General features: G+C 54.1%; 1 protein-coding gene across 3 annotated transcripts; it reads left to right on the forward strand.

Moving 5' to 3' along the window:
* The first annotated feature begins 1,657 nt into the window (after positions 1 to 1,657).
* LOC133055972 (polyunsaturated fatty acid lipoxygenase ALOX15B-like) lies at positions 1,658 to 10,478 on the forward strand. Of its 3 annotated transcripts, XM_061141058.1 has the most exons (14): positions 1,658 to 1,804; positions 1,891 to 2,116; positions 2,408 to 2,489; positions 5,094 to 5,216; positions 5,499 to 5,602; positions 6,859 to 7,031; positions 7,265 to 7,411; positions 7,507 to 7,710; positions 8,731 to 8,817; positions 8,970 to 9,139; positions 9,319 to 9,440; positions 9,538 to 9,638; positions 9,717 to 9,887; positions 10,299 to 10,478. In XM_061141058.1, exons 1-14 carry the CDS (start codon positions 1,658 to 1,660, stop codon positions 10,476 to 10,478), a joined length of 2,037 nt encoding a protein of 678 aa, XP_060997041.1. The 3 variants fall into 3 exon arrangements, with proteins under 3 accessions (XP_060997041.1, XP_060997042.1, XP_060997043.1); XM_061141059.1 differs by lacking the exon at positions 8,731 to 8,817; XM_061141060.1 differs by lacking the exons at positions 8,731 to 8,817; positions 9,319 to 9,440 and having other exon boundaries at positions 8,970 to 9,126.
* The last annotated feature ends 1,181 nt before the right edge of the window (positions 10,479 to 11,659 follow it).

Below are 11,659 nucleotides of genomic sequence, written 5' to 3' on the forward strand. Positions count from 1 at the left end.
AGTGATGGGACCAGATGCCATGATCTTAGTTTTCTGAATGTTGAGTTTTAAGCCACCTTTTTCACTCTCCTCTTTCACTTTCACCAAGAGGCTCTTTAGTTCTTCTTCACTTTCTGCCATAAGGGTGGTGTCATCTGCATATCTGAGGTTATTGATATTTCTCCCGGCAATCTTGATTCTAGCTTGTGCTTCATCCAGCCCAGCATTTCTCATGACGTACTCTGCATATTAGTTCAATAAGCAGGGTGACAACATACAGGCTTGACGTACTCCTTTCCTGATTTGGAACCAGCCTGTTGTTCCATGTCCAGTTCTAACTGTTGTTTCCTGACCTACATATAGATTTCTCAGGAGGCAGGTCAGGTGGTCTGGTAATCCCATCTCTTGAAGAATTTTCCACAACTTAATGTGATCCAAACAGTCAAAGGCTTTGGCATAGTCAATAAAGCAGAAGTAGATGCTTTTCTGGAACTCTCTTGAGTTTTTGATGATCCAACGGATGTTGGCAATTTGATCTCTGGTTTCTCTGCCTTTTCTAAAACCAGCTTGAACATCTGGAAGTTCACGGTTCACATATTGTTGAAGCCTGGCTTGGAGAATTTTGAGCACTACTTTACTAGCGTGTGAGATGAGTATAGTTGTGCAGTAGTTTGAGCATTCTTTGGCATTGCGTTTCTTCAATACTGAGAGTCATTTGTAAGAAGAGTTGGTCATCTTGAAAGCGGCTCTCCTTTCATGCCATATCCTCTGATATTGCCCTATTTCTCTTCCTCCCCCTTAAAAGAAAAAATTTATTTAAAAAAATTCCTCCTCCTTGTTTCTACTGTCTTAACTTTTTGTAATTTTGCAAGTTTAGGAAACCAAGTAAGATGCAATTAGGAAAATAAAACGAATGCAAACATTTTACAGGAGACCACATCATTTGGTTCTAGTTCAACCTTCTTCTGATTCCCCACCAAATTTCCCAGAGCTAAGAGAATATAAGTGTTGCCTGCTTCAAGGTTCCTCCTGCTTCAGCAGAAATATACAGAAAACAACAAAAGGTAACAGAATGGGGAACAATGGATAGAACTAGTGGGGATTTAGGCATGGAGAAATGCAACAGGTTGATCTTCTAAGTTATTCTGGATAAAACAAACATTGGCTTTTGTCCCCTCCCCCAAGCTCCATTAAAATGGCAGAAAAATGGATCCCCCCCCCCCCCCCTCTTGCCCCACATACAGGATCTTAGTTTCCTGATCAGGGATCGAACCCATGTCCCCTGCATTGGAAGTGCCAGTCTTAACCACCGGATCACCAGGGAATTTCTCTGCATAGCTTTTCAAGGCTAAGAAGGCAAAGAAACAAAGAGGTGGACAAACAAACCCGAGCTCCACTGGATCCCAATTCCCTCTGGCCCTGCCCTACAAACCTCAGTCCCTACACGTCTCAGGGCAGACCAGCCCCAGGGCAGACCAGCTCACACTGCTTGCCTATCGCCCTGCCCCTCAGCTCCGCCCTCTCTGCCCTGAGCCCGGGGGTTGCTTTTTGAGGCGGCGATAGGCCCCACCGGAACTCAGAGTTACCTGGCCAGGGTGCGGAGGTGGGTATCCCTGGGGGTGAGCGACTGGGCTCTGCAGTCCGACCAGCAGGAGAGAGTCAGACTCCGGCTGTCACCATGGCCAAGTTCAGGGTGAGGGTATCCACCGGAGAGGCCTTGGGGGCCGGCACGTGGGACAAAATCTCTGTCAGCATCGTGGGGACCCGAGGAGAGACCCCCCCACTGCCCCTGGACCATCTCGGCAAAGAGTTTAACGCGGGCGCCGTGAGTGCTCGGGAGGTAGGGGTGCGGGCGGAGGAGGGAGCAGGAGGGACGACCCTCTAGGAAAGTAAAACGTCTCTTCCCCACAGGAGGAGGACTTCGAGGTGACGCCCCCCCAGGACGTGGGCCGGGTGCTGCTGGTGCGCGTCCACAAGGCGCCCCTAGCGCGATCCCGGCCCCTCGCGCCCTCGGCCGGGGACGCCTGGTTCTGCCGCTGGCTCCAGCTCACGCCGCTGCACGGGGCCGCGTCGCTATGCTTCCCCTGCTACCAGTGGCTGGAGGGCGAGGGGAGCCTGCTGCTGCGGGAGGGGACAGGTGAGGGGCACACAGGAAAGGGGGGGGGCTGGTTTGTTGGGGGAAAGGGCAAGGGAGGACCGGAGAGATGAACCGGAGTCGCCAAGGCGGAGGGACAGGGGCACGGGGTTGAGCCGGGGCGGGGGGAGAGGAGGTTGAGGGGAGGGGGAGGTGGCAGTCTAGAGTGGGAGAGGCCATCCTTCTGCGGGCGAGGGACCTGGCAAGGGGTAGATCAAGTGGAGGGGGGAGTGGCTGAGGCCAGGGGTCAGGGGGGTTTCTCTGCCCTCCTCACCTGCTCCTCTCCTCCCACAGCGAAGATCTCCTGGGAAGATCACCACCCCACGCTCCAGCAACAGCGCAGGGAGGAGCTGCAGGCCAGGCGGGAGGCCTACGGGTGAGGAGGGGGCTTCTGTGTGGAGAGGGGGTGGAGATAGGTTGCCTGTGCGGACCAGGGTCAGCCCTTTCCCGCTGCTGATAGTGTGGTAGGAAGTCTCCATCTGGTCCTCTGTCCTTTCCCATCACAGTATCACCAGGAACTCCTTAGAAATGATAATCAGAACCTCCTCAGACCTCCCGAATCAGATATGGGGGGAAGGGCGGCAATACTGGTGTTTTTTCATGAAAGTATGGTTGATGTATAATATTATATTAGTTTGGGGTATTCATAGTGATTCATAGTGATTCAGGTTGTTTCTAGATTATATTCCACTATAGGTTATTACAGGACTTCCCAGATGGCTCAGATGGTAAAGAATCTGCCCGCAGTGCGGGAGATCCAGGGTCGATCCCGGGTTGGGAAGATCCCCTGAAGAAGGGAAAGGTATTCTTGCCTGGAGAATCCCATGGACAGAGGAGCCTGGCGGGCTACAGTCTACAGGGTCACAAAGAGTTGGACACGACTGAACGACTAAACACACACAGGCACACAGGTTATTACAAGGTTCCGGGCATAATTCTTTGTGTGATATAGTAAGTCTTTGTTGCCAACAATGTTGTATTAAGGAGATTTCCAGGTGATTCATGCCCACTAAACCTTGAAAACCTCCTGCTCTCAATTGCCTTAATCTTGCTGACACCTTTCTTCCCCTGGGGCTTTTTCAAACATTAACATGTTCTGTGTCCTGGAAGTAGGGGCAGAACCAGAAATATGCCACCCCAACCCCCAGGAAACTCATCCTTCAGGGTGGGCAAGGGGTGGGAGGGAGCTCTTCCTCTGCTCTGGGCTCAACATTGTTGGAGGTCAGCTGGGATAGCTGAGTCCTAGAGGGCCCCCTGGCAGAAAGTGGAGGGCTGCAGAAGGGACTGGGGCCTCTGGGGTCTCCTGAGGCAGAAAGCCAGGGACCCCACTCAGGAGCAGGTTTTCAAAAGGTCATGATCTGGCCAACCGGGCTGTGTCTGAAGCCCGGGCTGCAGGCTTTTGTTTCAGGTCTCTGGGGGCACAGCAGCTGCAGGCTCATTTGGCTCCTGGTACTTCCACATGTGTTGTGAATTATATCCCTGAGAAAACCATGAGGCCCAATCTGCCAGCAACGGCCCCAGCTGAGGGAACAGATGGAGAGGGCTGTGTCCGTGGAGTGAAGAAGCGCTTTCTTCCTTTCTTGGCAAAACAAAGACACAGGAGTCAGGAGATGCAGGGCCAACCTCAGTGCAGGGCAGAAGATGTGAAAGGTTAGGCAAATTCTTTAACCTTTTTAATCCTTATTTTCTCCTGCAAAAGAAGCTAAGAATACCAGTCTGATCTGTGATTTTAGGAAGAACAAATGAGAAAATGGTTATGAATGCAGCTTGTCAGCTGCTAAGCCCTGCACAAATGTATAGACTGTTGTTCATAATGTCCCTTGGTTACCTCTGCTCCCGGTGGCTACACCTTCAATACTCAGAGCAAGGTCTCAGATCCACAGAGTCAGCATCACCTGGGAGCTTGTTAGAAATGCAGGGTCTTGGGCCCACCCATCCCAGACCTACTAAATGAGAATCTGCATTTTAATTCCCTGGGCGAATTAAATTTTTGTACATTGAAGTTTGAAAAGCAGGGTTTGGCCACCACTTGGTGGCAGTGTACTTTAATTGCAAATTGTTCTTTGAAGGTGCCTGTTTGAACCCAAGGCAATGATTGAATGAACTAAAGAATGAGCAAGGGAAGGAATGAAAGGACGACTGGCTGGGGTCAACTCAGCTTTGCAGGGTCATGATTTTACCATTTCACCCAAAGATCTCAGGCTGTGTTGCTGCTGGATAAAGGGATTTAGAGATGCTTTAGGGCAGACCAGAGGAAATTTCTAGGCTCCCTTAAGCTACAGAGGCTGAAGTGTCTCTCCATGGGATGCCTGCCAAACGCAATTGATGCCTTCACACACTCCCACCTTCAGGACAGCGTCCCCTCTGCAATGCATCTCTGTTGGTCAGGAGTTTTGCAAAAACAAAAACAGACTCCAACTAGCAGACAGAAAAAAAAAAACAAAGGAATGTTTCAACAGGTCACAGAGATATTCACAGAAGTGAGGGCTGGAAGCGTAGCCAAATCTCAGGGGCCAGAAACAAGGTGACTCTCTTCCCTGTCTCTGGAGCCCCCAATTGCTTCTCTCTCCTTCACTTTTCTCTGCAGAACAGCTTTCTTTGTTCCCAGGCCACATAATGGGAAATGGCTGTAACTAGCAGTCCTGATGTTTACATGTTATAACCCAGATAGCCAGAGAGAGGGAAATGTCCCCAGATCCAGCCCCAATGGCCAGTTCCCCAGGAAGGATTCTGATTGGCCCCTCTCTGGCCAGGTGCCCAACCCTGGACCAATGAATGGATCAGGGGAGGAGTCTTCCGGGAACATGGCAGCTCCCCCTGCAGCCTTGAGGGTGGAGGGAAAAGACAGAGCCCAAAAAGACTCCTGCTTGTGGAAAGGGGCTGGCCCTGACCAGGGCCTTGAAGAGTCTGCCACCCCCTATCTCTCGTCAGTGGGTTCCCTGAGGCTTCTTGCTGACTGCCTTCTGGCTCTTCCCTCCAGCTGGAAGACTTACATCCCAGGCTGGCCTCGGTGCCTCAACGAGGAGACTGTAAAAAACCTGAACCTCAACATCAAATATTCTGTGGCCAAGAACACCACCTTCTACCTGCGGGGCGGCTCTGCGTGAGGACAAACCCCCTCTCCTGTCCATGGGTCTCAGATGCCCTAGGACCCCTGCCTTCTGCCCTCCCCACCATCAGGAATATGGGTCACATGACCCCCCTCCCCCAGGGCAAGGCCTCTACTCACCACCTATTCCCACAGGGTGATGGCAGCCTTGAGGCCGTGACTGCCTTGGGCCCCAGAAGCTAGTTTGGAATCCCAGGAAGGATAAGCCTAGACAACAGGGGAGGGTCTCCCAGGGCCTCTTGCCTCCCTCACCCCACCCCTCACATCTTCTGGCAGGTTGGCTGAGCTGAAACTCAAAGGGCTGCTGGACCACAAGGGACTCTGGAAGAGTCTGCAGGAAATGAGACGGGTGTTCAACTTCCGGAAGACTCCAGCTGTGGGTGAGGGCTGCAGACCTCTTCCCTGGGGCATCAGCTCTCCCTATCAGGAGTCTCAGAAAACCAAGCCCCAGTCCACTGTGTGATCCTCACTGAGCCTTACTTTCTCCCCAGACACAAAAGAAGATGTGTACTGGGGGCATCTCTGACCTTCTAATGCCTTTTAATCCATCAGACACTTGTTGGCTACTACACACCAGACAGTGTCTTAGGGGCTGTGGACACAGTTCTTGTCCCCCCAGAGCTTCCAGTTGAGCAGGCAAAAAGCAAAGTAGGCTCAAAAGTAAATCAAGAGGTTCACTTGTGAAGCCTGCACATTGCGGCTCCAGTGAGAGTGTGTAAGGGGCAGCTGGCTTGGTCCAGCTAGGGAGTGACCCACAGAGGTGACTTTAGGCCGAGTCAAAACTTGAGACCTCAAAGTTGCATAGGTGTCAACAGTGCTGGGCATGGTGTAAGGGAAGCAGAGGGTGCTTCAGGTTCAGGGGGTGACGCAGGTGAAGGCCCTGAAAATGGAAGGAGCAGAGACCTCCTAGGGGCAGAAGATGCTGCTGTGGCCAAAGAGTATTGATCCAGGGCAGGAAGATAGGAGGCGAAGTAGGGGAGGTGTCTAGGCCCCCAGCTGTGCAGAACTGCGGAGGCCATGGTAGGAGCTCAGACCTTTCCTATATGCAGTGGGAAGTTTCAACCAGCTGCCTGTTGGGGAATGCTGTGGCCAGTTGTGCCATAGGGGATGGGCTGTCTGGACAGCAGTGGAAGCAGGACAGGACATGAGGCTTTGGTCGTGGTCAGCAGAAGATGGAAACCTCAGCAAGGCAGTGACGACACGGAGTGGCTGGGAGGACCAGGAGCTACTGAGGGTGGAGAATGGACGGGACTTGATGGGAGGAGGATGGGGGGAGCTGCTCTGCCCCAGGTGATCTGGTGGATGGAGGTGCCATTCCTGGGAAGCCAGGCAATGGGGCGGGGCCCGGGCTGGAGCCGGAACCCATGTTCAGCCTCAGATGTGCTGTGTTTGAGTCACAGAGGTGGGGATGGCAGGGAGATGGTAGGCCAGGTGGGCTGGGAGCTAAGATATACTGCTTGGGTGAACTGAAGCCAAGGGGTCAGAGGAGGTCACCCTGAGAAAGGTACAGAGCAAGAAGAGAGGGGCACACAGGACGGACCCAAGAGAAGCTCCACCATGGTGCCCAGGGGCAGTCCCCCGGGGGCTGGGTCACCAGTGGGGTGACCAGTCCCATCTCCCCTGCCCCTCCCCACAGAATACGTGTTTGAGCACTGGCAGGAGGACACCTTCTTCGCCTACCAGTTCCTGAATGGCCTCAACCCCGTCCTGATCCGACGCTGTCACTACCTCCCCAAGAACTTCCCTGTCACCGATGCCATGGTGGCCCCAGTGTTGGGCCCTGGAACAAGCCTGCAGGCCGAGCTGGAGGTGAGGGGCAGGGGGTCCTGGCCCTGCACACCCCCATCTCAGTCCTTCAGGCCCATCCCCTACCGAAAAGGAACCATATTCACATTGGTTAAGGACCTACGGTGCACGATGTGCCAAGAACACCCTCTCCTGTGTACACTCTACTCCTAGCCCCGCATCCTCTTCCGCATTCCCATACTCCCCACCTGCAGAAAGCCAGATGGCAGCCCAGGCTCCCCTGCTCTCTCCTGCAGAAGGGGTCTCTGTTCCTGGTGGATTACAGCCTCCTTGCTGGTGTCCGCACCAATGTCATCAATGGGAGGCCTCAGTTCTCCACGGCCCCAATGACCCTGCTATACCAGCGCCCCGGCCGTGGGCCCCTGCTGCCGCTCGCCATCCAGGTCAGCAGCCAGCAGGTGGCAGGGCAGGGGTGGGGAGTGGTCTGAGAGGTGGGCAGACACTCAAGGCTGCCTCTCCCCACTGGCCCATCCTACAGCTCAGCCAGACCCCTGGGCCCAACAGCCCCATCTTTCTGCCCAGTGATGACAAGTGGGACTGGTTGCTGGCCAAGACGTGGGTGCGCAATGCCGAGTTCTCCATCCACGAGGCCCTCACACACCTGTTACAGGCACACCTGGTGCCCGAGGTCTTCGCCCTAGCTACGCTGCGCCAGCTGCCCCACTGCCACCCCCTCTTCAAGGTCAGTGGCTCAGCAAGATGGCCCAGACTGTGCCCTAAGCCTGCACGTCCCCGCACCTGGGCCTGCCCCTCAGGGTGCCTCATCCGTGCAGCCTGTCCCCACATGGCCCTGTCCTTCCAGGCCAGGATGCTAAGCCCCCATCCTGCCTCAGTAGCAACTCCCTGCACAACTGCCCCAAGGGGCTGCTTTCTGGCAAGCCCTAAGCTGGGGTGAGATGATGGGGCTGGGGATAGAGGAAGGAACACATGTCACAGCAGATTGTACCCCAGAGAGATTCCCTTCTAGGAGAGCTCAATCCAACAGCTGTCACAGGAGCCCAGCTCCTAGGGAAGGAGAGACCTGGGGTAGACAGATGCCAAAGTGAGAACATGGCCAGCAGGTTTTCTGTAGATTGATGCAGAGATGGGAAGCCATGAGAGAGAGGCCCATGTCTCTAAGGCGGGCTTTGCTAAGTCATCAGATGGCCCAGATTCATCCCTTCCAGGGGCCTGGAGCATCTCCTCTGTCAGTGTGATGGGTCCACAGCTGCTGGGACTTTCTGACTCTTCCTTAGACAGCCTCCTAGATCCTGGATGCAGGCTCTACCCTGTCCTTTTCAATCCAGGCTGATTCTTTCTGACAATCAGCAGTTCCCAGGGCCTGGTACTCAGTGGTGGGCTCTAGGGAATGTTCCACATTGCCAGGCCCAATTCATGGTGCTTTGCCTACCCAGGGGTCAGAAAATCACAGGATGCTGGAGCCGGAGGGATTCACGGAGCTCATCCAGATGAGCCCTCTCATTTGCCCAGTGATCTGATACCCAAAGAGAGGAACACATATGGTCAAGGTCACAGAAAAGGATGCTGGTGGACCTCAGCCCCCATCACTGGTCCTGGAGCCCTGATCTCTGTCCCAGGCAGCCTATCTTGTTGCTGTCATCTCTTTCCATGAGTGATTTACAGGGCTGGGTCCCTCTGTGAACCAAGGCGTGGGATCAGAGCTGCTCAGGCTTTACCCAGCTCTCTTCTCTGACCCTTACAGCTGCTGATCCCTCACACTCGATATACCTTGCATATCAACACGCTGGGCCGAGAACTGCTCATCGCCCCTGGGCAGGTGGTGGACAGGGTAAGGACTGCTTTAGGGAGAATGGGGGTGGGCTAGTCCTTCAGTATGAAGACTCTTGAGATCCTGGGGTGGGAGTGGCCCTGTCTCCCCAAACAGTATTACCTCCTGCTTCTGGGGCAAGGGCTGTGGTAACCAGGAGTCCAATCTCCAAGTCCACAGGCCTTGGCATTGGAGGCTTCTCTGAGCTGATACAGAAGAACATGGAACAGCTGAACTATTCTGTCCTGTGTCTGCCTGATGATATCCGGGCCCGAGGAGTTGAAGACATCCCAGACTACTACTACCGGGATGATGGGATGCAGATCTGGGGTGCAGTGGAGCGGTAAGGGATTCAGCCCCAGAGAGCTTCAGCCTTGGGGGCAGGGAGGAAGGAGAAGGAAGGCCCATGGAGGCGCCCACCAGGAGGAGGGATGGACATTAACAGCACCAGGACTGGGCAGGGGCGCTTCTCAGAGAGGGTTGGGGTTGACAGCTGGGACAGCAACCCCATGTACCTTGCAGCTTTGTCTCCGAAATGATCGACATCTACTACCCAAGTGATGAGTCTGTCCGCAATGACAGTGAACTCCAGGCCTGGGTATGGGAGATCTTCTCTGAGGGCTTCCTAGGCCGGGAGAGCTCAGGTAGGGGGACCTCGGTTCTTAGGTCCTACCCTCAGACCTCTGCAGCATTGTCCTCAGGACCCTTACAGCCCCATTCCCAGCCCAGCTCTCCCTGCAGGTCTACCCTCCACCCTGGGGACGCGGGAAGCCCTGATACAGTACGTCACCATGGTGATATTCAACTGTTCCGCCAAGCATTCGGCTGTCAGTGCGGGGCAGGTGAGAAGGGTCAATGTCGGGGGCAGGATTGGGGAGGAGGATGGGCTCCTCACCTCACTCTGCCCTCTTGCCTGTCAGTATGACTTTGGTGCCTGGATGCCCAACCTGCCACCCACCATGCAGCTGCCACCGCCCACCTCCAAAGGCCAGGCCAGGCTGGAGGGGTTCTTAGCCACTCTCCCACCAGTCAATGCCACGTGTGATGTGGTCACTGCCCTCTGGCTGCTGAGCAAGGAGCCTGGAGACCGAGTGAGTGTGGAGCTGGGAACCCAGCTGGGCCAGCCCTGGGGTAAGGGAGGCAATGCTGTTTACCCTTCCTGACCCAGATCCCACTCTACTGTCACACACCCCACGGAGCCTTCCCAGGGGGACACATGGTCACTGGACATCTCACAAGGAGGGCCAAATGAGATGATGCAGAGTCACCCTTCGCTGCAAGGGAAACGCGTGATACGTTCCAGGGTGGCTGGGCCCTTTGACTTGAGCCTTCATCCTCAGAGCTGCCCACGGTTATCGTCACCGTTTAGGGGAAGGTGGCTCAATCAGAGGCTGCTTCAGGTCCCCTGGGGTGGATGGCTAAGGCGGGTCGCAGCTGCATAGCAGCCCCTTCACCCCCCCCCCCCCCCCCCCGCCCCTCCTCGCCTTGTGTTTGGTTCCCAGCGGCCCCTGGGCACCTACCCGGATGAGCACTTCATTGAGGAGGCCCCGCGCCGGAGCATCACTGCCTTCCAGAGCCGCCTCGCTGAGATCTCGCGAGACATCCAAGAGCGAAACCGCGGCCTGGCGCTACCCTACCCCTACCTGGACCCTCCCCTCATTGAGAACAGTGTCTCCATCTAACTGACCTGGGGAACAGGGCCCCATGGGGCATTGCTCTAGGCTACCTGCCGCCCAGAGAAAAGGACTCCCCAGAAAATCAGGCTCCCCGTGCCTCTCCTGGGACACCCCAGCCTGGTATAACTCACCCCCCAACACGCACATGGCGAAACAGAAACAAAGCAAAAACATAAAACCCCAGAAAACATAACCTCATTGGATGGCACCACTATGCCTTTTGAAGATTCTAAGCCTCAAAGTGCCTACACACCTGTAGCCCACTGGAGGGGTACCATGGGGGGAACACAGTCCTGCCCCTGGTCCCACTGACCACAGCTGACTGGACCCAATGGTCACCTGACTCAAGGGCAGCCCTCCTCTAGACTATCCGCCTGAAAACTGCCAGAGAAGATGATAGTGACCTGTGGTCACAGCTTTAAAATGAACAACCACTGAGAAAGAGCCACAGGAAGCAAGGCAGGAGGACATATTGCCCAGGACAAGCAGGCAGTGCCCACATCCGCTTTCTAAAAAAACATGACCCAAAGTTGGACAAAAGCCTTGCATATTATAAAATAATTTCCACTTCTGGAGACTTAGGCGATATTATATAATTCATCATACGTTGCCTACAGAATTCTAACATTTCATATACATTCTTCTGTTTTTCTTTTTTCTTGTTCTGACTCAGTGAACATCCGTTAAGGCCAAAAATGTGTCCCCTTGAATTCACCTGATGATTTCCATCCCTGTCTCATAGTGTAGGCAGTAGAGCTCTGGTTTTTTCAGTTTCACTGATTTTTATAAAACACTGTAGACAGATACAATATATATTTGAATAATTGCACAAACATGGACACTGAAATAAATAGAACAATGCCTCAGAAAGGGGAAGGCTGCCGAGCTCACAGCACTGGAACTGTTCATTCTTTATTGAGATTCAGTGCAGCCCCAAATGATTCAGAGATACAGCTGTCAAGCTTCTTTTGTTTAAAACAATTCCTGCAAACTCAAGCAATAAAGGAATTTGTGAAAAAGAAACCGAGTGTTTTGAGGGACTGAAGAATGGGTTAAACACAGTAGGAGTTAAACTCAGTCAGGAAGGACCGAAACTGGAAACTCTGGGCACAAGAACCAGCAGACATTGTCCTCAGGCCCTGCCACATTGTCCTCAGGCAATGTCGTCAGGATGACGAAGCTCCTCC

This window comes from Dama dama, chromosome 5 (assembly GCF_033118175.1).
Source record: "Dama dama isolate Ldn47 chromosome 5, ASM3311817v1, whole genome shotgun sequence".
In the NCBI taxonomy this organism is placed as follows: Eukaryota; Metazoa; Chordata; class Mammalia; order Artiodactyla; family Cervidae; genus Dama; species Dama dama.

Bases quoted from the DNA above. Each gene is read 5' to 3' on its own strand.
- LOC133055972 (XM_061141058.1), top strand. From the start codon at position 1,658: ATGGCCAAGTTCAGGGTGAGGGTATCCACCGGAGAGGCCTTGGGGGCC. The intron at 2,490-5,093 runs GTGAGGAGGGGG...TCTTCCCTCCAG, and splicing joins GCCAGGCGGGAGGCCTACGG to CTGGAAGACTTACATCCCAG. The intron at 7,032-7,264 runs GTGAGGGGCAGG...TCTCTCCTGCAG, and splicing joins GCCTGCAGGCCGAGCTGGAG to AAGGGGTCTCTGTTCCTGGT.